The 25,118-nt window shown below is 54.0% G+C and overlaps 5 protein-coding genes across 10 annotated transcripts; 2 read left to right on the top strand and 3 right to left on the bottom strand.

The window, feature by feature from the left end:
* Nucleotides 1-344: 344 nt before the first annotated feature.
* On the bottom strand, nt 345-2,815 carry SLC25A11 (solute carrier family 25 member 11). Its single transcript, XM_084238513.1, has 9 exons — nt 2,613-2,815; nt 1,877-2,029; nt 1,581-1,787; nt 1,311-1,401; nt 1,145-1,235; nt 959-1,058; nt 819-870; nt 537-697; nt 345-418 (listed from the first exon to the last, which is right to left on the bottom strand). Exons 1-8 carry the CDS (start codon nt 2,705-2,707, stop codon nt 542-544), a joined length of 945 nt encoding a protein of 314 aa, XP_084094639.1. The 5' UTR covers nt 2,708-2,815; the 3' UTR covers nt 345-418; nt 537-541.
* Nucleotides 2,816-3,709: 894 nt separating this feature from the next.
* RNF167 (ring finger protein 167) lies at nt 3,710-7,594 on the top strand (the record flags this gene model as incomplete). Of its 5 annotated transcripts, none has more annotated exons than XM_084238210.1 (9): nt 3,710-3,793; nt 3,878-3,958; nt 5,106-5,231; nt 5,337-5,424; nt 5,614-5,704; nt 5,902-6,007; nt 6,151-6,244; nt 6,873-6,950; nt 7,028-7,594. In XM_084238210.1, 9 exons carry the CDS (start codon nt 3,710-3,712, stop codon nt 7,327-7,329), a joined length of 1,050 nt encoding a protein of 349 aa, XP_084094336.1. In that variant the 3' UTR covers nt 7,330-7,594. The 5 variants fall into 5 exon arrangements, with proteins under 5 accessions (XP_084094336.1, XP_084094335.1, XP_084094333.1 ...); XM_084238209.1 differs by having other exon boundaries at nt 6,870-6,950; XM_084238207.1 differs by having other exon boundaries at nt 6,151-6,280; nt 6,849-6,950.
* A 405-nt stretch (nt 7,595-7,999) lies between these two features.
* On the bottom strand, nt 8,000-10,859 carry PFN1 (profilin 1). The gene is made up of 3 exons (XM_084237528.1): nt 10,617-10,859; nt 8,986-9,178; nt 8,000-8,364 (listed from the first exon to the last, which is right to left on the bottom strand). Exons 1-3 carry the CDS (start codon nt 10,746-10,748, stop codon nt 8,267-8,269), a joined length of 423 nt encoding a protein of 140 aa, XP_084093654.1. The 5' UTR covers nt 10,749-10,859; the 3' UTR covers nt 8,000-8,266.
* Nucleotides 10,860-12,933: 2,074 nt separating this feature from the next.
* Nucleotides 12,934-18,459, top strand: ENO3 (enolase 3; the record flags this gene model as incomplete). Its single annotated transcript, XM_084237016.1, has 12 exons — nt 12,934-12,949; nt 14,177-14,263; nt 14,533-14,628; nt 14,799-14,857; nt 15,019-15,088; nt 15,481-15,614; nt 16,560-16,782; nt 16,890-17,087; nt 17,295-17,496; nt 17,915-18,023; nt 18,179-18,237; nt 18,322-18,459. 12 exons carry the CDS (start codon nt 12,934-12,936, stop codon nt 18,389-18,391), a joined length of 1,323 nt encoding a protein of 440 aa, XP_084093142.1. The 3' UTR covers nt 18,392-18,459.
* Nucleotides 18,460-19,975: 1,516 nt separating this feature from the next.
* Nucleotides 19,976-24,539, bottom strand: SPAG7 (sperm associated antigen 7; the record flags this gene model as incomplete). 2 transcript variants are annotated; one of them, XM_084236440.1, is made up of 7 exons in its annotated part: nt 19,976-20,085; nt 20,197-20,353; nt 20,439-20,528; nt 20,629-20,713; nt 20,839-20,927; nt 21,453-21,520; nt 24,455-24,539. In XM_084236440.1, the coding sequence occupies 7 exons, from the start codon at nt 24,537-24,539 to the stop codon at nt 19,976-19,978; spliced, it is 684 nt and encodes a 227-aa protein (XP_084092566.1). The 2 variants fall into 2 exon arrangements, with proteins under 2 accessions (XP_084092566.1, XP_084092567.1); XM_084236441.1 differs by having other exon boundaries at nt 20,839-20,897.
* Nucleotides 24,540-25,118: the final 579 nt, after the last annotated feature.

Raw genomic sequence — 25,118 nt, 5'->3', positions numbered from 1 at the left:
CTCCAGTTCCTGTTCTCCAAGGGTATCCTCTTCTTTGTTCGGTCTCCGCCCCCTCCACACCTCCACAATTCTCCAGATTTGGGCGTGGTGTCATCAATCCGGTTTATTGATTATGTCCTCAGTGAGGTGGAAGGAGGAAGGGCCACATCCTCCCACTGAAGACCCTCTGACCATCTGGATAGCTTGTTCTCTCCTGTCCCCTCAGCTCTGCCTTGGAATCCCCACTGAGATGGGGGGGGGGTTCTTCTGCTGTCCTATGTGCCCTGAAACTAATACCCAAGAGAAGGTGGGAAATCCTCAGGGAGTTTCCCAGTTCCTCCCAAGGCACAGCCAGGGACAGAGAGGTGGAGGAGGAGGACAAGCAGGACAAGCTGGAACAAGGGCAGGACAGACCTTTACCGTGGAGCAGGGAGCCACACTGTGGAAGAAAAATAAATAGAGGGGCCTAGGGCAATAGAGTCCAGGCCCACAGGGACACACTGACTGTAGGAATAACAGGTGAGTGGGAGCCCCGCACACTGGCTCCAAATCCTCACCCGCCTCAGCCACTGAGGAAGAGACGCTTGTAGGCCTTGTTCATCTGCTCCAAGAAGATGAAGGTGAGGACGGTGTGGGGACCCAGGCGGGCATAGTACGGTGTGAAGCCCTTCCACAGGCTGAAGAAGCCCTCATAGCGGACGACCTTCATCAGCACATCCTAGACAGGCAGGCAGGCAGGGTGCTAGGGCTAGGACCTGGCTTTTGGGGTCCCGTGCCTCTTACCCAGCTACCCTCACAGCCTCCCAGGGCAACCCAAGCCCCGAGCCCTGCTTCCTCACCAGTCCGTTCTTGTATTCTGGTTTCCCATCAATCATTCGCATGTTCTGGATTCTAGAAAGGAGAAAGGGTCATTCTAGAGCGGAAGAGGCCACAAAGAGAGCCCGTCCATCCCTCTTCAGGCCCAGGTCTGCATACTCACCGAGTCTTGACAATGTCCACAGGCATAGAGGCGGCCGTGGTGACCAGGCCGCTGATCATGCTGGCACAGAAGTGGCACAGGATGTTATCAGAAAAGTAACCTGAGGGAGGCAGAGCAGGAGGTGACAGTCAGCTTGGAACTGGTCCTGGCCAGGCTAGGAGCTGAGGGCCCAGCTCCGGGTCTCACCTGAATCCAGTAAGAACTGCTTGGATTGGGAGTAAGAAGCGAGCTGAGCAGCATTGACGACGACAGCCCGAGCCATGGTAGGGATACAGCCCTGGGGGGTGGGGGTGGGGTGAGTGAGACATGCCCGAGACCCCCACACCCCCCAAATCTCCACCTCTTCACTCACCCTCCACAGTGTGGGAACACCCTCCTCTTGGGCGATTCGAACCAGGGCATTAAACACATTCTTGTAGCCACGGCGCTGGTCTGCTGGAAGCCTGGTGGGAAGGCAGGAAGGAGGGGCCAAGCTCAGGATAGACCACTCTGTCCCACAGGAGCAAAGAAAGGGAGGCCAGAACAGGTGAATGCTTTGCTCTAGATGTAGGATAAAAATTTAGTCCTTTCATTTTAGATTTCAGGGAACGGGGATGGGGGTAGGCTGAGACCTGGAACTCACCGGCCATCAGCAGTCATGCGAATAAGAGCCACCTCGGCTGGTGTTCCCACGAAGGCACCAGTTGCACCTGCTGTCATGCCAATCAGGGCCTTCAGCAGAAAGCCAGGGGGTGTTCCGTCAGCTCCAGTCAGGCGCTCAAAGAGCACGGTATAGATGCCAAGGCGGGTGGTGGTGTAGGTGGCCTGGCGCAGGAGGCCAGCTGACAGCCTGAGAGTGAAGGGGTCAGCGCATCAGGCCAAGCTCTGGAGCTGCCAACCCACGGCCTACCCCCCCCCCCCATTCTGTGACCCCAATACCCAGTATAAATGCCCCTCAGTCCTTCTGTTTTCAGGATGCTAGTGAGGGCGTGGAAGCTGGTTTTGTATTCTCGAGTCTTGGCCCCTTCTCCACTCAGCTGCATACGATTCTTCACCAGGTCCAGGGGCTGCACAAAAACTGTAGCTCCCATCCTGTGAGATGAGAGAGATGGAGTCAAGGACCAGGTATGCCAAATCTACCAATGACCATTGAAGCCTGGCCTTAAGGTGTCACAGAGGGCTGGGTCTGTCGTGCAAATGACTGTTCAGGAAGCTGGTAGGCATGTGCATGAGTCACTGTGTGAACCAAAAGCAACCAGCCTAAAAAGTTCAATAGTCCAATAGGGGCCATGCAATCAAAGTATTCTAAGCAATTCCATGGGGGTCAAGCAGTGTCGGGACAAGCAAGGAGGGGAGGGAGGCGTTCATGACCTAGGACACCAGGTATCCTGGCAGGAGTCATGCAGTGACTCAGAAGCCCACACAACCCAGCAGAGCCAATGGGTTGGGAAACTGAGGTAGCCCAGTGGAGGCCATACAATGACCCTGAACTCAGCAGGGCCCCTGCAATGGGTGAAAAGACCCTGGCAGCCCATCAAGGACCTCGCTAGACGCTGGGAACCCCGCTGACCCTGTCTCAGCTCGGTTCACAGCAACAGACCCAAAGATGAGCCTGGCCCGGTTCCTTGCACCCGTCCCTTCCTCCTCCTCTCCCATTCCTGGGGCCTGAGCTTACCCGGCCAGGCCCCCAAACAGGAACTTGACGGACTTAGGGGAGGTACGGGGTTTCCCGTCCACCCCGCCGGCCCCAGGACTCGCTGTCGCCGCCATCGCCACTCAATGGCCCTCTGCTCCCGCTCCCGTGCGCGCGCGGCCCCGCTCGCGCCCAAGGTGACACCGCGCGCGCAACAGGGGCGAGGGCGCGCGCACGCCCCTCCAGCTCTTAGGTCCAGCACTAGCTGGAAGGTGGCGCAGACGCAGACGCAGGCGCGCAGCGCAAAGGTGGCCGGGAGTAAGGCGGAGCTAAAGGATGTGTTGCGAGAAGGGGTGTGGCTGAGTTGGGAAGCCAGAGCGTACGTTCAGTTTTTACCAAATTGGAATCGCGGGAAAAGGAGAGGAGGTGGTTTGAAGGTATCGCGAGATCGAGGGAGCAAGGCAGGCCAGAGTTGGGTTTCTCGCGATAGATTCAGCAAGCGTTCAGCTGGTGGGAAGGAAGTGTGTGGAGAATTCTCGCGAGACTTGAAGGTACCGCAGCGGCTGTGGCGACGGCGGCCCGAGGAAATAAGAGGTTTGTAAGCCCGCAGCTCCTGGGTACCGGCACTAAAGCGCAAACAGCGAGGGTCTCTCCTAGGGGATCGATGCGCCCTCCATCTCCACAGTTACTCTCTCCACTGCTAACCTTTCTTTTAACCGGCCTTTTAGGACCGGAAGTCCTTCATCTTGAGCGTCCAATGCTGGAAGCGGCCTGACTTTCTTTGCCGGAAACCCTCTTCCTGGGAATAGGAAGACGGGCCACCTGGCCGGAAGTCCCACCTCCCTGAGTTCCCCCACCCTTCCAGAAGTTTTTCTGTCACCTGTGCTTGCCTTCATCCCTTTTCCCCATTTCATCCACATACCAAAAAAGGATACATTCAGTGTCTGCCTCCCAACTCCACTAAGCGGGTTGGATCGCTCACTCCCCAAGTTGGGGCGCTTTCCCCGCGCCCCCATGTAGCTGGGAAGTAGGACCTGGGGGTAATTAAGCCCCTGGGATCCTGAAGGAGAGGACACAGAACTACGCTTCTGCTCCTGCTGCCAAGACGAGGCCTCCTCAGCCTCTCCCCTCCCGCTGCCATGCACCCTGCGGCTTTCCCGCTTCCTGTGGTGATGGCCACTGTGCTGTGGGGAGCGGCCCCCATCCGTGGGCTCATTCGAGCGGTGAGTCTGCGGGGCAGATGGGGGGTGGGGGCACAGAAGGGAGAGGTTGCAAGCTGAAAGGCATTGTTGCTCTTCTGTCCGCAGACGGTGGACCACAATATTAGCATGGACTTTGAAGACCTCCCAGCTCTCTTTGGGGCTGCCTTGAGCCAGGAGGGGCTTCAGGTGATTTTCTTCCTTTTATCCTGTTTTCCCAAACCCTTCACCCTGGTTATGGGTTGAGGAACCTTGCTCTTGGGTGAAGCTGGAATTTAGGAATTAAATGCACATCTAATGTGAAATCCAAAACCTAGAGGAAAAGACAAAGTGCTCACCCTTAGACCTGTGAGCCTTAGGAAGGAGACCAAAAGTGGACTAAATGAAGGGGAGGGTGAAGTGCTTATCAGTAGGGCATTAGAGCCAATTAATTGGTTTTATCGCCTTACACAAGACACAAGTTTGTATTTTCTGTCAACCTAATTGTAATGTAAAATGGAGTAATAGACGTTATCTCAGGGATAGTGTGAAGATCAACTTTTGTAGTACTTCATCATAAAGTCTGTTGCATAGCAGGAACTCACGTGTGGTGTACATATCAGTATAGTTGCTTGTGAGCTGTAATTGGAAAATTAAAGGGAGGAGAGTGTGTGTACTGGAAAAGGGAACATGAAACAGAACTTGAGGAGAAGTGATAGGGATGGGTAAATCGAATTGCAATCAGTGGGAAACTGGAAGGCAGAATTTGAATTAACTTGGAATATTGGGTGTGGGTTAGCTCATCTGGGACTGCAAGAAGGATCATAGGTGGGTCTTGTAAAATTTGATATGTTGTAGTCCCCCCTTGTCTGTGGTTTCACTTTCCTGGTTTCATTACCTGTGGTTAACCACAGTCCAAAAATATTTGCTACATTTTGAGCTATTATTACCGTATAACTAATATTACAGTATTAGCTATTTTGAGATCACATTTATATTACTTTTATTACAGTATATTGTTATAATTACTGCATTTGTTAGTCTTTGCTGTGACTGATTTATAAACTTTATCATGAGTAATTTATATAGAGAAAAACAGTATAGGGCTCCATACAATTTCAGGCCTCTATGGAGGCTTTTGGAATGCACCCCCTGGTAAGGGAGAACCACCATAACTGCCTCTTCAACAGACTAAGAGAAAAGGTAGATTCTGACTCGGACAGGACGTTCAGAGGCCAGGAATGATGCGTGGGGACAGAGGAAGTGCAGCATTTGGGGGCTAGTGTGCGTGGTGGGCCCTTTGGGGAGTAGATCCTAGGTGGATGAAATCCAACTGTTGTTTGCTTCTCTCCCGCAGGGGTTCCTCGTGGAGGCTCACCCAGCCAATGCCTGCAGCCCCATCGCCCCGCCACCCCTGGCCCCGGTCAATGGGTCAGTCTTCATTGCACTGCTTCGCCGATACGACTGCAACTTTGACGTCAAGGTTGCTGATTGTGGAGTGGGAACTGGGACGCTGAGGGTAAAATAGGCACCAGAAATGAAGGGAGGCAAAACTGGTGATGGCTTATTCCCTACCTCGTCCTCCTAGGTTCTGAATGCTCAGAAGGCTGGGTATGGTGCTGCAGTGGTACACAATGTGCATTCCGATGAACTTCTGAACATGGTGTGGAATAGTGGTAAGTTGGGGAATCTAGAAAGCCAAGTTTTCAGCAGCGCTCAGGCAGAGATGGTGGGCAGGCTGCAGGCTGAGGGGAAAAGCAGCCATTCCTTTGGTGGGATGGGGTAAAGAGATCCAAATTCCAGAGTTACCAAAGGATTTGAGGAGTGGAGGTTTGGGTCCTGGTATAATGCCCTGATCCCTGCAGAGGAAATCCAGCAGCAGATCTGGATCCCATCTGTGTTCATTGGGGAGACGAGCTCCGAGTACCTGCGTAAGCGCTACGTCTACGAGAAGGGGTAGGATGTGTGCCTCCTTCCCATTCCTCTTCAGCACTACCATCCTTACCTGAACCCAAAGCCTCAGTGTCCCAACCATTTAGCCTCAGGCCCTCTGTTTTCTTCCCACCCCCTTTCCCATTCATGGGCCTCCTCTGGAGCAAGTTACTTTGTCCCTTTGCTTTTCCTTCCCTTGACACTAGTCTTCCTTTTCCCAGGGCTCAGGTGCTTCTGGTCCCAGACAATAGCTTTCCCTTGGGCTATTACCTCATCCCTTTCACGGGGATCGTGGGACTGCTGGTTTTGGCCATGGGAGTAGTGATGGTAAGTAGCTCAGGGAGCATGATGGAAGAGCTGAGGTTTTTCAAGCCACACTGGATCTGGGATTGGGAGGTGGGTATGGCTTGTACTAGCTTGTCCAGTTTTGTTCATAACTGGCCTGACCCATCTATTTCTCCTTCCCCCAGATAGTTCGTTGTATCCAGCACCGGAAAAGGCTTCAGAGGAATCGACTGACCAAAGAACAACTGAAACAGATTCCTACCCATGACTATCAGAAGGGTGAGGGGAAGAGGGCCTTCTCTTACAGCTTACCTGGTTCTGAGGGAGTTTGAACGGTGGAAATAAGGGGCAGAGAAAGATGGCTAAGAGGCATCAGCCCGGGGTGCCACCTTCTCTCTTTTTTACCCGTATATACAATACAGGAGAGTACAGAGGGGTGGAGAGAGCAAGAGGTGGAAAGCAGAGATGATTAAATGGAAGACTTGGGGGTGGGGGCAGTGAGAAGGTGGTAAGAGCAGAAGAGTGAAATGAGTGGGAAGGATTAGGTCCAAGGTTGTATATAACAGGTGAGGGGCTGGGTTTTTAGGCCTTGGAGCCTCCAGTGCCCATATAAGGTTATGACTGCCCTGCCCCCCCCCCACTTCCGCTCCTCCTACTCCCTCTATCTCTACTCTCACACCTCCCCCTCAGAAAACCCACTTCCCTTACCTCTGCTGCTTTCGCCGGTCCCATTTTCATGTTATGCCTTGGCCTTACCCTGCTCTAGTTTTAGTTGTTTAACTAGCTCTGTAGAACCAGAGAAAGTAACTTTTGCAGGGTTTAGCTCCACTATAGGCCTCCCAGAATCCTTGTGAGGCCTGGTCCAGGATGGCTCAGTAAATAGACCTCTTTCTTCCTTTCCCAGGAGACCAGTATGATGTCTGTGCCATCTGTCTGGATGAATATGAGGATGGGGATAAATTGAGGGTGCTTCCCTGTGCTCATGGTGAGGTCCTCAATTCCTGTGCCCAAACCTCCATCCCATCCCCAGGCACTTAGTGCTTCACCTCATTCCTTTCACAGCCTACCACTGCCGCTGCGTGGACCCCTGGCTCACTCAGACCCGGAAGACCTGCCCCATCTGCAAGCAGCCTGTTCATCGGGGTCCTGGGGATGAAGAGCAGGAGGAAGAAACTCAGGGGCAAGGGGGTGATGAGGAAGGGGAACCAAGTGACCACCCTGTTTCAGAACGGACCCCACTTCTGGGCTCCAGCCCCACTCTCCCCACCTCTTTCGGCTCTCTAGCCCCAACTCCACTTGCTTTTCCTGGGTCTTCAACAGATCCCCCACCCTCTCCTTCCACCTCATCTGCCATCATAATCTGATGCGCCTCTTTCCCCCCTCCAGTGAACTCTTTGCACAGCCCCTCTTCTTCCGTCTAGTCTCTTATGTTGAGGGCTGGGGGACATTTCTGCCCCAGGCTTATTCCTTAGCCAACCCCATTCTTTTTGAGGGGGTTGGGAGTGTAAAGGGACTGGATCTTCACTTAACTGGGTAAATAAAATTGTTTTTGTGGACTAAGGAAAGATGAGGTCATTATACAGGTAAATTCCTTCTCTTTTTGGGAAACTGCCCCCTTATTTGCCAGAAAGGGGCAGGGGAATGCTTGGAGAGTAACCTGTAGTCATGGGGACAGCCCCAGCAGGCAATTGTTGTGACTCAGAGGGGGAGCCCCACCCACACATGAGGATGACTCAACTGGCCCTGCCTTGCCCGCAGGCCTGGACCCATTCTCTGGTCTGGGTGGCTCTAGTCCATTATCTACCAATTCAGCTACTGCACTGAAGATCTAGGGCTAGAAATGCTCTGTGGAAGGGCTAGGCAGGCCACCCAGCCAGGTAGACCTGCAGCAGATGCTTAGTCCAGCATACGGAGCCAAGAACCTCAAATTCCTAAATGTGCAGCCTTCCTGCTCCTAACCCCAAGCTAGTATAAAGAAGACAAGTCTCCTTAACTACTCTGCATCCTGACTGCCAGGCTAAAACCACACAGCACTTGTTAGACTCTTTTTTTATTCAGAAAAAAACAAAACAAAACAAAACAAAAGAAAACCAAAAAAAAATTGTTTTTCCAGCCACACATAGGTAGGGAATGGGTAGGGGGAGGCTTGACCAAATAGTCCTAGCCCCCAACCTTTGTGGTTTTGGCAGCAATGAGGGGTGTGGGGCAATGGCCCCAAAATAAAAATGGTGGGTGGGCGTGTGTATGGGAAGGAGGGGTGCAAAGCAGCGGGGAGTGGTGGAGGGGAAGGGACAGACGAGGTCAGTACTGGGCACGCCGCAGGTGAGAGGCCATTTCATAACATTTCTTGTTGATCATACCACCGTGGACACCTTCTTTACCCATCAGCAGGACTAGCGCTGGAGAAAAGAGAAAGGAGGCTAGGACCCAGGTGTCAAAATCCCACCCCCTGCCAGCTGTTCAGCAGCTGTCTAGCCCTGGGGGCTGTAACCCAACCTCATCTCTCCCAACCCCCCACACACAGGCAGGCTGTCAGTCACCCTAAAACAATAGGGCTTTTCAAGAGGGGGGAAAAAAAAATCAAGTTTAAAAGGCTGGAAAGGAACACACTAAAAATTTAGGGGTCAAAAACTCATAGACTGTTGACTCCTGTTTAGACTAGAAATGGCGGTGGATGCGCCTGCTATCTCCAACTTTTAACAAAGGCACCCAAAAGACAAAAGTTTACTGCAGATTTGTAATAGTCTACCTCCTTCAAAGAAAATCAGGAGTTCTCATCTGAAAAGACTCAAGGTAGGAAGGAACTTAAGTAATACAGTTCAACTTCTTTATATTACAAGAGGAACTGAGACAACTAGAGGGATTGTCCAATGTACCAATATCCAGCAGACAATGGAGTAGAAAGTTGTTCTGACTCCCTTGCTTTCAGGGAACCACACAGAAAAAGAACCCAAAAGATTACTGAGGAGGTAAATTGTAGACCTTGGAAGCTAAAGGAAGGGTAAGATTCAGAAACTCACTCTTGGCAGTCATGGTGACAGTGATGTTGAAGGTGGGGGCTCCACCAGTGCTCTTGGTGCGAAGATCCATGGTAAATTCCCCATCCTGCAGCAGTGAGTCCCGGATCACAGAACATTTCTGGCCCCCAAGTGTCAGCCCATTCACGAAAAAACTTGACCGGTCTTTGCCAACCAAGACACCAACCTCAGCTGGCTGGAAGGGGAAACCAAGCACCAGTCAAGTTAGTATACCAAGGCTCCCACCTTCTCCAAGGATGGGCCCACTCGCCCCTTCTTAGGGATCTAGAACCCCTAGGAGGTGAGATGTACGTTGTACATAATCCATGAAAATGGAGCGACTTAGAAGCTAGTGCACCAAAAGATCTCCTCAAATCCAGAGAATGGTAGTAGCAAAGAACTACATATTCCTCTGGAGACTTCGATCTCATTTAATACGGAACGCAAACCCAGGAAAACGGAGGGGGTCAAAAGTCAGAGAGGAGAGGGGAGTAGAATGGAATGGAGTGGGAGCCTTTGGATGCTCAGAACTCTCCTTCAGGAAAAGCAGAAGCGAAGAGGGGAAGGGAGGGGGCGGGCAAGGCAGGAGAAGCAACTTTGCCCTTATTTGGTCAAAGGTTCTGCAGGAGTTGTTAGGAACCCGGACGCCTGGGTCTCCAAGTAACCTAGAGTTTAGGTCCAGGTATCTACGTCCCAAGATGAAGCAGCAGATCCCTGGGGGCTTTCCAGGGAAAGTTAGAAAACTTCTGAAGGCTGCCAGGGCTTGCCACACCAAGCCAGCTCTCTCGAGTCTAGATACCCCCGGGACCATTTCTCCCCCTCCCCCTTGCACCCCAAATCCCCACATCCGGTCCCCTCCCGCCCGGAAACCCCCTTCCCCCCTTTAGAACTTCCGCTCCCCCTCCCCACTTCCGGGCAGTGTGGACAGGGGAGGTGATGATGGGGACAGCAGTGGGCACCCCTTATTCCTTCATTTACACCGTCCTAGAACTTCTCACAAAGTTCACTGGTCCAGGCCCCGCCGGAAGGCGGGAAGGGAGGGTGAGGGGACTTCCGGGATCGCTCTCAGGAATGTTGAGTCCAACGTACAGACTTAGGGGGGGCGTGGGGAGGCCTCGCCCTCTCTAACGGAGTTGGGAGGGGCACGGAATCCACAGATGACGGGCATGGGATCAGGCCACGCGACTGGGGCTCCCTTCCGCATAAGCGGGAACAATGGTGGAGGGGGCGCGAGATGAAGGGAGTAAGTGGAGCTGGGGGTCCAGGGGTCCCCAAGTCCCCGCTCAATCACAATCCCGGCTAGAGATTGCAACGCGTGCCCGCCCCGCCCTGGAGGAGGCGGAAGTGGGCCGCCGCACCGGGCGGCGCGCCCCTCCCCGCCCTGTGCCCCGGATGTAACGCCCCGTCGCGGAAAGCGGGGCGGCGGGCGGGATGGGAGCCGCCGGCTGGGGCGTAGGGCTTACGGGGCAATGGAGGGACGCGCTCACGTGCAGCCGCCATTCACGCAGCTTCCAGGGAAAGGACCGGGTCACGGCCTTTCGCTGCCCTCCCCAGACCGCGCCCACCCCCACCCAAGTCCCTCCCTAAGGGTCCAAGTCGGGACAGTGACCCGGACCGCGCAGGCCTCGCTGTACCGTGATGTTGCCGAAGGTTTTCCCGGGCACGGAGGCCCAGACAGAGGGCGAGTCCTTATAGCCCACGATGGCCGCGTCCTGACAGGTCCCGTCCGCCATGAGGTTGTCGATATAGGCGTTCCACCCGGCCATGGCGCTGCTACTAGGGCTGCTCTCGGCGCTGCTGCTGGGGCCGCGGACTGGGCTCGGGCTGCCTCGGGCTGGCGGGCGGGGGGAGGCGGAGAGCTTGGGGCACGCGCTGCCGTCCGGACCGCGGCTCTGCTAGCTGTGCAGCAGCCCTCGCACCGCCACTTCCTGCTCCTCCCCCCCCCTTCCACTAGATTTTTATTTGCAAAGGGCGGTAGGGGCGGGGCCAGTGCCATTCCCTCCCTCCCCCCAACCCCCCGCCTGTTCAGATACCGAACTTTGCAAATGCAATTTTTTAAAAATCCCTCCCCCCATTGCAAAATTTGCCGAGTTCGATGGAAAGCAACGTAAAAGAATGGGGGGTGAGTAGAAGAAGATTAGGGTTAAGCTTCGCCCACTTCGTATTTAATAGAAGCCAGACTTCGGTATAGGGGAAAGAAGTGGACCAGAAGAGGGAAGGAAACTGAAAAGAGAAAGAACTGGCAAGCTGCACGCTGAGCGAATTCAAGACAGCTCGGGGAACTCAGGGTTAAACGGAACCACCCCCCACCCCTCCGCGGGAGGGAAGGAGCGGCGGGCGGCGGCGGCGCGTGCGCCTGCGCCGGGAGCGAGAGCGCGTGGGGCGGTTGGTGCCGGCGGACGGCTTCGGGCGCGCGCCCCGCCGCGCCGCTCGGGATCCCCCTGCTGGGGCCGGCGGGCCGGGGACGTGTCTCCTGCCGGGCGGAAGGGGCGGGGGCGCGGCGTGCGCGTTGGCGCTTCTGCACTTTGGATTTTATTTATTCTAGAAAGGAGGAATTTGATAAACACCCAGGCCGCTTCCAGGGTGGAAGGCGCCTCCTGGAGACGCTCGCCTCTCCCGGTGCCTGCCGGGTCGGCGCAAGTCGGCCTCACGAGCCCACCCCCACTTCACGGGGATGACCCCCGCGTTGGACTCGCTGCAGCCCAAGGCCTCACCCCCACGTCTCAGCCCCGCCCGTCCCCAGACAGCAGTTCGAAGCCCGGCCGCGGCCCGTCGCCAGTCTCCGCAGAGGGCACGGCGCGTGGGCGGCCGCGGGCCGGGCGCGCGGGACTACTTCCCAATGCGGAAGAACACTAAGAAGTTTCAAGATTTGTAACTTTTTCAAGAAAGAAAAAGTCCCTTTTACTTTGGGCCCGTTGGGTTTTTTTCCTTCTTTTTCAGTAAAACTTAGATACTAAGAACTCGTGCAAGACCAGTTCGGCCGCCGCCACCTGGGAAGGGGGTGGGGCAGCGCCCCCGCGGGTTTGGGTGACCGGCCGCCCCTCCCGCCGCTCGCGCCCCCGAGGGGCTTGGCCGCTTCCGGTCCCTGGGGGAGGGGCGCGCGCTGGGCGGGAAGGGTCCCTCGTCCCGCCGAGCGGGCGCGGCTCCCTGGGACCCCTCTGAGCCCGATGGGCGCCCAACGCCCCCCGAACCCGTGTTCCTCGACAGCCGCCGCGACTGAGTCACCGGCTCGCTCGGGCGGGGCCGCACTCGGGCACGTGGCGGCCTCCCCGCCCGCCATAACCTGACCTCCTCCGGCCGCGCCCCCCACCCCAGGGTGGAGAATTCCCTGGAGGGAGAGGCCGGAGATAAGGCGGGAGGGGAGATGGAAGATGAGGTGTAGGGATTCCTGGGTGGGGGCTGGCGGAGCAGGCACCGCGGGGCAGACGGGGAGGGGGAGCGAGGGAGCGGGCCGCCGGGGTGAGTCACCGGGCGCGGGCCGCTCGGGCGCCGGCAGGAGGGGCCGTGTGACCTCGGCGCGCCTCCCTCCCGGCCCGGCCCGCGGCGGACTCGGGGCCGGCGCTGCCCGAGGCCCGCCGCGGCGGAGCGAGTGCCCAAAGGCAGAGACCCACTTCCCCGGCGGACCTCCGTCTGGCCCCGGGCGCTCGGCTGTTACAGAGCAGCCGGGTGGACAGCCTTTCCCCCTAGCGAGGCCATCCTCATTCACTTTTGCATTGCGGAGTCCACATCATTCCGTGATGGGCTGGGGTCGTGCCCCGAGGCGCCCGCAGTCCTTTGGAAAAGAGGCTCCTAACGGATGGGCACCCCGCAGTGCGATAAGTGCTGCACCAGCGCTATCGGCGGGGCGCCGGGCCAACTCCGAGGGCGCGTCTAAATTCGTCTTCCCACCCCCCTCCACCTCCCTTACTGGCCCAGAGAGGGTAGGGTGAGGTGGAGCCGAGAAGGGCCGCTATGAGGACCCTGAGAGGTGAGGCCCTCTCGCTTTCTGAGTAGGGGGTTCAATTTTAGACTTCAGCGCTTGCCCGGAGTCCCCGGCCCCCTCCCCTACTGAGGGCAGTTGCAGCCTCCGCACCGCCTTGTGAGAGGAGCATGTGTGGACGTCAATCCTGCAGCCCCTCTTCCAGTCCCCTTCCAGCCCTACGGGGCTCGGGTTACCCCTGGCCTTTCCCAAAGGGCGCTAGCTCCTTTTTTAACCTTTGCAAAAGGGGAATCTAATCCTGTGGAGGGGCGAGACACCCCAATTTGGAATCTCCTTTACTCCTCCCCAGGACTAGAATTTAAAATAGGGCCTTTTACTGGGGGGACAGAAAAGAGGAGTCGTTATTAACCTTTAGGAAGGAGGGCTGGTAGCCAGGGCCAAAGGCTTCTTTAGGCTGTAGTGGGCACTTGGCTGCCAGCCAGGGCAGGGGGGAGGATAGAGAGAGGGAAAGAGGCGGGGCTGGCTAGGGGACAGGGTGGCTCGGGGATAAATGCCCAGACTGCGAGGGGGTGAGCTGACACTGTCCCAGCTGCCACCTAGACTCGGAGCTCACCCAAACCCCCAGCGAAGACATCACAGGTCTGGTGAATCTTTTAGTGTGCCAGGATGGGGATGGTAAAGGGTGCTGGTGGTGCTGGCTTGAAAAAAGTACGGGAAACATCATGTTTTTTTCCTTCCGGGACTGGGTGTGCTTGAGAAAGACTGGAGGGGTTGGTGCAGCAGCATGGGGGTACCCAAGAATAGAGAAATGAGGAGGCTCTAAGGAGAGGCAAGCAGAGATGCATTGAAACTGGCAGAGTTGGAGCCAGGTAGGGGGTTTGGGCCCCTGAGGATTTTGAGAAGACTGAGGAGCAGGAAAATGAGAACCAAAGTAACAGGAGAGGATTTGAGAGCTAGGACGCCATAGAAAACAGATTGCTTGCCCAGAAGGGTGAAGGGAGAGGCATTCATGCAGCTTTGTGGGAGATGGGGGTTCAGGAAGTGGTGGAATTTGGAGTTAGAAAGAAGAGGCCCCTGGAGGATGGGAGGATGCAATAGGAGCTATTCTGAGTGGGGGAGGGGGCTGTGCCTGCCTCTGGTCTGTGACCTTTTTGTGGGCTATTTTTAGCTCCAGCACCTGCCTTCTTGGGGTGGGGAAGACTCTTAAAGGGCAAGGGATTTGGGGTTCCTTATGAGATCAGCTGTCCCCACTCATTCACACCCCTTGTCATGCAGCCATGGCCATGCAGAAAATCTTGGCCCGGGAAATCCTGGACTCCAGAGGGAACCCCACAGTGGAGGTGGACCTATATACTGCCAAGGGTACAGGCCCATTGAATTCGATTGCTTCAGAAAACCCCAACCCCTTCTGCCCTTTGTCTCCAAACTCTGTGCCACAACTTGTCCTTTCTCTGGGATCCCCTTCCCCAGATTTCTCCGCCCTCCTTCCCTCCCACCCTGGTTAGAGATCTGCCAGCCTGGTCTCTAACTCTCAGAAGCAGAAGACTCTGCATTGTTCCTCACCCCTGGGGACCTCTGCCCTTGAGGGATGGGTAGGACTCTGGGTGATTTAACAATTCCTCCTGCCCCAGGCCGATTCCGAGCAGCTGTGCCCAGCGGAGCTTCCACTGGGATATATGAAGCTCTTGAACTAAGAGATGGAGATAAATCTCGCTACCTGGGGAAAGGTGAGGAAAGACCAATACTGTAGGAATCTGGGGGTGGGGGTGTTTTCAGGATGTGGGCACACAACAACTGTGTGGGGTAGAGGACTGGAACCCAAAGGTTTTGAGGAACAGGGGCCTGGGAAGAGATCTTATGGAATTGGGGATCTGGACCCTTCCTCTGACCTCTGTAGGAGTCCTGAAAGCCGTGGAACACATCAACAAGACTCTAGGCCCAGCTCTGCTGGAAAAGGCAAGTGGAGCCCCTGCCCCCCCCCCATACCTCTGTGCCTCACCCCAGGCAACCCATGCTTAGGAGAAGCCAACCATGCCTCTCCTCTAAATACCTGCCTTCCTGTGTCTTTGACACATGCCTAACTCTACTCTCTCCCTTCCTCAAATCTGTCCTTCCAGAAACTAAGTGTTGTGGATCAAGAAAAAGTTGACAAATTTATGATTGAGCTGGATGGGACAGAGAATAAGTGTGAGTGACGTACTAGGGCTAGGGGAAGAGATGCATGCATGCAGGGGAGGGACCACTGGGCTGAGGTCTGGTTAGGATTATTTCTGTGTCCCTCATTTTGGGGCACATTGTAGCTGGATGGATTTTTATTCATTCCACAGGCATTTCCTGATGCCTGTCCTCTGCCAGGCCTGGGCCAGGCTGTGGACACAGATATGAAGCTGACACATCCCCCTGGGGTGAGGGCTCCCAGAGCACCTTAGGCTGCTGGGGAAAGATCTTTTAACAAACTCAATGCCCAGTAGTCTGGAGTTTTGGCTTCTTCCTAGAGTGGCCAGTGGGGATGTTCATGAAGCTGACCTCAAACATTGAGGGAGAAGTGCTCACCCTTTCTGTGTGCTTGCTTCCTCTAGCCAAGTTTGGGGCCAATGCCATCCTGGGCGTTTCCCTGGCTGTGTGCAAGGCTGGAGCAGCCGAGAAGGGGGTGCCCCTCTATAGACACATCGCAGATCTTGCAGGGAACCCAGACCTGGTTCTCCCAGTCCCTGTGAGTATAGCTGCCCCTGCCAGTTCCCCGTGGCAAAGGTGCCCTGCCCAGTGAGGAGTGCAGAAGCAGCCATGGGAAAGTCCACCTTCCAGACCTAGCTCCAAAGAAACTCCTGAAATGGAACCTCTCCTGCTGCGGTTCAGTCCCTCCCTCTTTCCCACAATCCAAACCTTCCCTTAAGCCTCTCTGCTGCTTTCCCTTGACGAAACCCTGTTCCTTCACATTCCATTCTCAGGCTCAGTAACAACAGCCTCTCCTTCTGCTCTGTACCCCAACCTCCAAGTTAGATCCAGAGTTGGGTTTTTTGTTTTTTTTTTTTTTTTTTTTTTGAGGCAAGGATCTTGGCATTTCTTTGTATCTTCTTTAATCTTTATTCAACCAAATTCCCACTTCACTGAAACCTTTTGAATTTAATGTCAATAATAATGTTACCATTTATTGTTACTTACTAGGCAGATTGTATAAGAGGCTGAGTTCTGGAGACCTGCTGCTTGCCTCAAATCCTGGTTTTGCCCTTTAGTTGTGTGATCTGAAGCAAGTTGTTTAACCTTCTATGCCTCAGTTTCTTCATCTGTAAAGTGGGACATAATAATTTCCCCTGATTAGTAAGGTTGTTTGAGAATGAGATGGGCTGATTGAATACATGTAATGCAGTCAGAACAGTGCCTGCCCTGCGGTGATTAGTGCCAGCGTTAGCTGTTATATACCAGGCACATGAGAAGAACTTTATATTTTTATCTCTCGTTTTCAACATAAAATCGTGCAGGTAAGCAGGCAGCATCCCCTTTATATAGAAATGAGAAAAGAGGCTCTGAGGTGTAAAATTACACATCCTAGACAACTCAGCTAGTAAGTAGGGAAACCAGGACTCCATGTCCCCACCCCACATCCTTTTTTGACCCCTCACAACATGGCCCTGATCTGAGCACCTTCTCCTTGTCTCAGGCCTTCAATGTGATCAACGGGGGCTCCCATGCTGGTAACAAGCTGGCCATGCAGGAGTTCATGATTCTGCCCGTGGGCGCCAGCTCTTTCAAAGAAGCCATGCGCATTGGTGCCGAGGTCTACCACCACCTCAAGGGGGTCATTAAGGCCAAGTATGGGAAGGACGCCACCAATGTGGGTGATGAGGGAGGTTTCGCACCCAACATCCTGGAGAACAATGAGGGTCAGTGCTGAGCAAGCTGGGGGCAGAACCCCGGGGTTCCCACAAAGGAGGGGGATGCAGAGAAAGGGTGTGCTAGAGCCTCAGATTATCTCTTGCCTCTCTTCCAGCCCTGGAGCTGCTGAAGACGGCCATCCAGGCGGCTGGGTACCCGGACAAGGTGGTGATTGGTATGGACGTGGCAGCATCTGAGTTCTTTCGAAATGGGAAGTACGATCTTGACTTTAAATCACCTGATGACCCTTCACGGCACATCTCTGGGGAGAAGCTGGGAGAATTGTACAAGAGCTTCATCAAGAACTATCCTGGTGAGAACCCCCACCCCCACCCCCCACAGGTGTCCTGTCACTCCTGCCTGAGTCTCTGGAACTGCCCAATACAGTCCCTGAATTCAGCGCCTCCATTGCTGTCAACCCTTACTGCCATTGAGGTCTCCATTCAAGTGCTTCTGCTCTGTTTCCCTTCCATGAGGCCCTTCTGACCTTTAACTTGACTCTGCTCCTACCCCCCACCAGTGGTCTCCATTGAGGACCCCTTTGACCAGGATGACTGGGCCACCTGGACCTCATTCCTTTCGGGGGTCGACATCCAGATTGTGGGGGATGACCTCACAGTCACCAACCCCAAGAGGATTGCCCAGGCCGTTGAGAAGAAGGCTTGCAACTGCTTGCTGCTGAAGGTCAACCAAATTGGCTCGGTGACTGAGTCTATCCAGGCGTGAGTGCCCCTGGTGCAGGGGCTCACCATCTCCTCACTATGCCCTAGCTTACCCGCTCCAGCTGCAGTCCTGCTCACTAATTCTAGATCTGCCTTTTCTCTGACTCTTAACCCACCCCCACCTCTGACTTCAAGATTTTACTACCCCTCGATTGACCCCAAGATCTTTGCCGTTGTGACTCTGCAGAGCCCCATCCCCACCCCATGACATTCCTTTCTCCCAGATTATGCCCTGCTTCCCACCTAGATCTCAGCATTCCAGATTTGAGATCAGATAATCTCCCCATCTCCTACTTCCCAAAGAACTCTCCCTGCAAGGTGCCCACTACCCCAAACAGAAGGGAAAAGCTCCACTCAGCCTCAGGCTCTCCCACTGAGGAGGTCCCTTTAGACCTTATTGAGTGTCCTCTCTACCTAGCTGCAAACTGGCTCAGTCTAATGGCTGGGGGGTGATGGTGAGCCACCGATCCGGAGAGACTGAGGACACCTTCATTGCCGACCTTGTGGTGGGACTCTGCACAGGACAGGTACTTGTGACCCTCTCTGGCAGTGTCTAACTAAATTTTCTTTGGGTTTGTGGTCTCCTGTCCCTGAAGGCCACAACAGGCTGCTCCCTTAGGGGTAGGCCCCGTTCCTCCTCTCCAGCCTCATCCAACCCTTGGAATCCCTCTTCCTTCCTCAGATCAAGACTGGTGCCCCCTGCCGATCAGAGCGTCTGGCCAAATATAACCAACTCATGAGGTACGGTGGGTGAAGTACCTGAGGGTGTGGAGCTGAGGGCTGTTGGACTGGAAGGGGGCAACTCTGATTTTGTCTACCTTCTAGGATTGAGGAGGCTCTTGGGGACAAGGCTGTCTTTGCTGGACGCAAATTCCGTAACCCGAAGGCCAAGTGAGAAGCTGGAGGCTTCAGGACCCCACAGGCCTTTAAGCCCTTCCATCTGAAATAAACAATGGTGCCAACCATGACAGTGGCGTGCTCCTTTGTGCAAGGGAGGCGATGCCAGTCTCTGGGCTGGTAAGACGAGAGGCAGAGAGGTGGGCACAGCAGGGGAGAAAAGACATGTGACCTGCTGGGACAAAGAAGTGAGGGGATTGGTCAAAGAGGAAGTTGGGTTGGATCTAGAATAACAAAGTTCACATTTTGGAAGGAGGTTGGGGGAAGCAGGTGCCCTCTGTGAACTGAAGCTAAAGCACTGATGGAACAAGTGCTAGAGGGATGTAGGTCAGGGGCCATGGGTCTGACATCACCATGAGGGGATGCTGGTCATGTGTGCCCACAAGTTGAAGTACAAGGTCTGCAGAGAGCACTGCAGTGTTGAAGTCTCAGTGTTTCCTGAGGATGAGCCCCGCTGCAGTCCCCCTCCAAATTCTCCTGACCTGCTGCCCTCCATGAGGCCCTTCAACCATTAATCCAATTCTGCCTCCATCCCCCATCAGTGGTCTCCACCAAGGACCCCTCTGACCAGATGACTTGGACTGCTTGGATCTCCTTTCTCCTGGGGTCAACTTCCAGACTGTGGGGTCACCAACCCCTACAGACAGATTAGACTACAAGAGTAATAAGGAGAGCAACTTTCATGGAGCTCTGAGGACCCGAACTGCCCTAAATATCTAACATATGTAGACCTGTGTAATCTTTGAAATAGTCCTAGCAGATGGCTACCAATGCTATCCCCATTTTACAGGTGAAGAGGCACAAATGTAAGATACCCAGGGTTACACAAAGCTAAGCCATTTGACTCCAGTGATTGTGTTCTTAAAATACTTTCTCTTATAAATCTCTATGAAAGTACCAGTATTTGGAACATAAGGTAACTAATCTAATTAATAGTCATATAAAGACGAGCTTAAAAACTAATGCTTAATAGCTGACTATGGAACTGAAGCGCCAAGGGGGGAGGGGCAGGGGTAAGAGCAAAGAGGGAAGGAAGCACAATGGTCTGTGGTGGTGGAATATAAGTGAGTGGTGCGGGGTGCACTGTGGTGTTAATGCCTGATGGGAGTACCTGAATATAACCTCAGTTAAAAAGCAATTAATCAAACAATCAACCAATAAAAAGTACCAGTATTTGGCCATATTTGATCTATAGACAATTTATACTGTTCAACTTAAAATTATTTCTCTTTATCTCCAGGACCCATCCTTCTCTGTTCAAACAAACCAAGACATTGAGTCAAACAGTGTTTATTGAATGTAGCCCCAGCCTCATGGGGAAGAAAATTCCAAGAAGAATGGAGACTAATACAGATTAAATACCCACCTGTGCATTCACACTTTCTCACACACACGCACACACAAGCACACACAAGTTCCAACAGTGACAAACACCTCCTTCCCCCAGCCCGAGAGACAGCTGTTGGGAGGTGGTTCAGAGGTGGGGATCCAGGATGGATTCTAATAGCAGCAGCCTTGTCCCTCCCTGCCCCCTGCCCTGCCCTGCCCTGCCCCAAAGGGTCGAAGGGAGCTGAGGGGAGGCCTAGGAGGTAGGTGGCAACTCTTCCCTGCTCTGCCGCAGACGCTTCTTGGCTCGGATCTCATTCATGGCCTCTTCAATGGAGCGTGTGTCCCTCTTGTTGGCCACAGGTACTGGGGGCAGAGGAGGTAGTGGGGAGGCCTAGGAATCCTGTGCCATGGCCTCCCCTCCCCTCTATCCTGTACTCCTCCCCCCACCCTCCCCAGCCCCCACTATGGCCTCACCACAGCCGTAGGTCTTGTTGGCCTGTAGCATGTGGGCCGCATCCTTGGCTGCCCCCTTGCCGATGAGGTGGCTGTACTTGTCCTTGTAGTCACTGGCAGGGCTCACTACCACAGGTCCCTGCCGGGCCGCCTCCTCCTCCTGCCGCTGGGCCAGTTCCTAGGGGAGCAGAGGTGGAGCACGGGTGCTCAGGGGTGCAAGGCTTCCCTAGTGCTGGGCTATAGGGATTGCCAGGCAAACTCACCTTCAGCTTCCGTTTCTCCTCAGCCTTCTGGGGGTCCCACTCCTCACCACGACGGTAGGAGTCCAGCTCTTCATCTGAGGGTGCAAACTCCTGGGGAAGAAGGGAATGGATACATGTTTTCTCTCATTCCTCTCCCCAGGGGCTATAGGCTAAAAAGGAAAGAGAAGAGTTAGGAACGCAGGTCTCTCACCTTTTTGAAGATCATGACATAGCGACAGTCATCATCTTCCCCAAAGGAGAAGGATGTCAGGCCAGCCACCTCTACTACATCGTGGCTGGGAAAGGAGGGAGAATGGGAAAGAATATGTAGAGCCATGAGGGGCTTCATGCCCTCCTCTTAAGGATTCCCCCTGCATGCCACCTTGGCCCATTTTTTGTCCTCCCCAATCCAGACACTCACAGTATGCTCCTCTCTATTTTGTTCATTGGCTGAAACTTTTTCTTGGTCTGCCCACTGTCTTGGATGAAATCTGATACCTCTTTCTCCATCTTGGGAAAGGGAAAAGGGAAGAATACATGAGATGATGGCTCCTCCCCAATATCCCTCTGCCCAGCTGGGTCAATGGGTCTTCGCCTCCCTGAATTTCCCAGCCTCTATGCCATTAGCTTCCAGGCTTCACCTTTTTTTTTTTTTTTTTAAGATTTATTTATTTATGCATACAAGAACTGGGGTACAGGCCAGAGGTGCAGAGGGTGAGAGGATTCACCAGAGACAGAGTGGGTAACAGAACAGACGAATATACTGAAATACACTGCTGAGGGGAGCAGCGGGCGAATCAGGCGAGGTCTGCCGCGCCATGTGGGTAGCTCCCTGGCTGGGGATGGAACTTGTGCTGCAGTGGCTGCGGATAGCTTCATAGGCTGCATCTTAACCCCTTGTGCCACCAGGAAAGGCCCCAGGCTTTACCTTTCTTGAGATATTTAAAACAAAACAAAACTCTGCCCTCAGACTTCCAATTCTAGCTTATTTGAATCCTTCCTGAAGGTGCCTTTGATCTCTCCAATTGTTCTCACCCTTTTTCGAAACTCCACTTTCTGTTGTTTGTCTTGCTCCTGTAGTTTCTTCAGGCGGGCAGCCTGCTCTGAGGGTTAGAAATGACAACATGAGGCCAGAGATGAGAGCATGGGTGGGGAGAGCTTAATAAGGCTTCAGAGGTCTAGTGTCGTCTGGGAGGTATCAGGCTAGGAAGATAGGATTAATCTGCTCATCAAGCATTTACTGATATTTACTGTACCTGGCACTGTGCTAGGCCCTGGAGTACAAAAATGATTGACGCAGCTTAGCCCTTCAAGAGTTCATAGTTTAATGGGAGTAACAAAGACTAGAATCATATATCCCATTTCCCAACCCCACTGGCAAAAACAACTAACAAACATTTATTTAATGACCACAACATACTAAGAGCGTGGGAATGTGAGGAGAACAGACTAAGTCTCAGGACATCACCTCACTGTCTTTCTCAGAGAAGAAAGGGGAACTTATTTAACTTCCTATATTTTGTAACGCCCCCACTTCTCACTTGTACAGACAGAATGAAGTTGAGGTGGCTAATCTGACACCCTTCTCCTTTGGGAGTATAGGTGTTCAAGGTTAGCTGCAATGAAGCTCCTCACCTCGGGTCTTAATGCCCTCTCCTTGCTTTTGCCATTTTAAATCCTTTATATCCTTAAGGTCCACTTCTTCCCCAGGATCTGAATCCCTCTAGCTGCAATGAAACTTTTCCCATTTTCCTAATCACTCCATGCTTTGCACATGTTGTTCCTTTTGCTTGGAATGCTTTTCCTCCTGCAAACTGTGAGATCCATGACGATTCAGAGTTTCTCACTTCTTCCTCTGGGCCCCAACCACATTTGGTTAAGACACCCCCTACATTATGACCTGAGAACTATCAGAATGTAATTTTTCACTTGTGTCCCCTCCCATCTGAACTTCTAAGGAGGCAGGGACCCTGTTCATCATCTATCCAGTTATTCTTTTTTTTTTTTTTCATTTCACCCATTTTATTTTTTTTTTACTTTTTTTTAAAATAAATTTTATTTTTATATTCCCCATACAATTGCAACCCCCTTATTTTGACCCCAATCCCTCCCCTCCCCGCCCCCCACCCCCCATAGAGAGTCTCTGGTTCATAGTTTATCCAGTTATTCTTTTTTTTTTTATATATATATTTTTTTAATAGAGGCATTTTTATTTATTTGTTTGTTTGTTTGTTTGTTTATACAAGCACTGGGTACAGTCAGAAGCACGGGAGGGTGAGAGAATTCACCAGAGCCAGAGCGGGGAGCAGAGCAGGCAGAAGGACTGAGTACACTGCTGAGGGGAGCAGCGGGAGGCAGGAGAGGTCTGCGCACCATGTGGGACCCTCCTCTGGTGGCCGGGGAGCAGCCGGGGATTGAACCGGCGCTGCGGAGACTGCGGTCAGCTTCGCAACCCAGCGCTCAACCGCTGCGCCACCGGGGAGGCCCCTATCCAGTTATTCTTAGGGACCCAGTGTCTGAGAGCTCAGGGGCTCTCATCTCTCTGCCCTTAAGAGCTCTGACCATGGGTACGACTCAGCCTGGCAGCTAACTGCTCTCTAACTGGATTGTGAGTCATCCCTTTGCACTGAGAAGATCCCATAAGATTATGGTTAGAAACATAGGCTTAAAAGGCACACCTGGGTATGGAACCTTGCCACTCATACACAAGTCTCAGACAAGTGACTCAACTCTGAACTTCAGATGCCTAGTCTGTGACCTGCTGCCGGTGAACCCCACCATGACGTCTAATGGCGGGCATTAAATGATTTCAATTCCCATTACGTTCCTTCCTGCCTCAGATCTTTCAAATTCACATACATCTATGCCTGTAACATTTAGCACCAGCTCTTACTTTCTTCGGATCTTAGCTTACTACAGACGAGGCTAGGGCGCTCAAGTAGCCACTCTCCTTCCTTCGGAGGACTGTTCAGATTGATCATTAAACTTCTATGGGATCATTTCCTCAATGCTCCAGACCGTGGGCTCTTCAGAGTGCCCCCGGCCCTAGTAACCACTTAGAAAATAACGATAGTTGGATATTAAGCAGCACTTGAGCACTTTCAAGGCATTCAGCTTGGCCTGACCCACCTCAAGCGGGTGGGGAGCAGATGCCCAGAATGTCCCCGCGAGGGATGCACCCAGGCTCCTCCCCAGTCAATCTGCTGCTGGACTTGTTCGCGCGCTGCCTAAGGAGAAGCCGCGAAGCCCGCACTACCCCGCTGGCCGCGCCCTCGGCAGGCAGCCCGACTTGAGCACGCCCTCGGGGAAGTTACTCGAGAACAGCGGCCGGTAACTATGGCCATCCAGCCAGGGCACTCCCACGCCTCCAATCAGCTACACGATCTTCTCCGACCGCTCGGGAATTTAAGGCTACAGACCCAGGGGAGGTTGGAGGGGGCTCAGGAGGGACCACGTTAAGTCAAAAGGGCGGGGCTTAAGCGCACCAAAGGACCCAGCAACCAATTGGAAGTGCCGAGGGTGAGGCGGGACAGAGGAAGGCCGAACAAGACTTAATAGGCAGCCCTTTAAGTTGAGATAACCAATAAAGGTAAAAGGATTGCGGATGGACGCGTCCTGCACCCAATCGGAATGGAGGTAAGATGTGGAGGGCGGGGCCAGCGGACGAATCTGCCCACTTCCAATCCGGGGGCGGGCCGCAGGGCTCAGGAACACCAGGGGGTTGGGTGCGGTCGGGGCAGCCTACCAATCAGAGCACGCCAACAGCGGACGGGCCAGCCCGTGAGCTAATTGAATGCAAGGACTGCGGAAGGCCGAGGTAGGGAAGGCGGCAGGAGGCTGGAGCCAGGCTTCCTTAGCCAATCACCGTCCGCTAAGAAGAGCGGGCGGGTCGGCAGCCCTTTTAGGGACTCTGGGGGGTCTCTGAAAGGGCCTGTGAGGGGTCTTTCAAGGTTGAGGAGGCGGCAGCGTCCAGAGAGGTTAAAGTGCGTTCCTGAGAACCGGGCGAAGGAAGGCGGTTGTGAATTTGGGATCCTCACCTCGGGCCTTGCGCCGAGTCTCCTGGTCACCGAGGCTAGGTGGCTTCTCCATGGAGCTCAGGATGGAGCCCAGTAGGTCCGCCATCTTGGGAGTGACTGAGAGGGGGCGGTGCGTCTTAAAGGGAAGGGCGAAATGCCTTTAAGGCCGGAAAGACGTCGGAGGCGGAAAACTAACACCCGCCCTGTTCCAGCTCACGGTGGCTGAGGCCCCGCCCCCCTCCCTCCCTCGTCTCCCGTAGTCAGAGGCCGGAGGCTTGGCTGGTGCAGCGATGTTTAATGGCAATTCGTAGAAACCAAGCCCATGCACAAGTAGAAAGTGCTCGTGGAGCCGGCAGGAGGTCCCCGCCGCGCCAGGGAACCACAAGCCCGGCCGTGCAGCCCTCCCCAAGGCGCCTTAAATAAATTCTTCACTATACTCTGTATGTTACATTATGTACAAGCCCCCTCCCCCCTGGGGACGGGGGCGGGACTCCGCAACGCGTTCCTATATACACTTCCCCCCTTTGGCCCCAAAGTTGGTGGCCAGAGTCGGGGTGACGGGGTAAGACAGGGCCAGAAAGGGAGGAAACAGACGCAAACATGCGGAGTCAGGGTGGGGGCAGTCAGCCCTGAAACACGAGGGGCGCGCGCAGCGAAGGCAGAAGTGGGGCCGAGGCGGATACAT

This window comes from Talpa europaea, assembly GCF_964194135.1.
Source record: "Talpa europaea genome assembly, chromosome: 7".
In the NCBI taxonomy this organism is placed as follows: Eukaryota; Metazoa; Chordata; class Mammalia; order Eulipotyphla; family Talpidae; genus Talpa; species Talpa europaea.
Note: the sequence above shows the minus strand (reverse complement) of the source record. Positions and strands in the feature narration are given on the sequence as shown.

What these genes read in the sequence shown, in the direction of transcription:
- SLC25A11 (XM_084238513.1), bottom strand. Translation starts at nt 2,707, where the DNA reads ATGGCGGCGACAGCGAGTCCTGGGGCCGGCGGGGTGGACGGGAAACCC. An exon ending in CTGAGGGGCATTTATACTGG is followed by an intron (nt 1,788 to 1,876) that starts GTATTGGGGTCA and finishes CTTCACTCTCAG; the next exon opens with GCTGTCAGCTGGCCTCCTGC. An exon ending in CAGAATACAAGAACGGACTG is followed by an intron (nt 698 to 818) that starts GTGAGGAAGCAG and finishes CTGCCTGTCTAG; the next exon opens with GATGTGCTGATGAAGGTCGT.
- PFN1 (XM_084237528.1), bottom strand. Translation starts at nt 10,748, where the DNA reads ATGGCCGGGTGGAACGCCTATATCGACAACCTCATGGCGGACGGGACC. An exon ending in AAACCTTCGGCAACATCACG is followed by an intron (nt 9,179 to 10,616) that starts GTACAGCGAGGC and finishes TTCCCCTTCCAG; the next exon opens with CCAGCTGAGGTTGGTGTCTT. An exon ending in TGTCACCATGACTGCCAAGA is followed by an intron (nt 8,365 to 8,985) that starts GTGAGTTTCTGA and finishes TCTTTTCTCCAG; the next exon opens with CGCTAGTCCTGCTGATGGGT.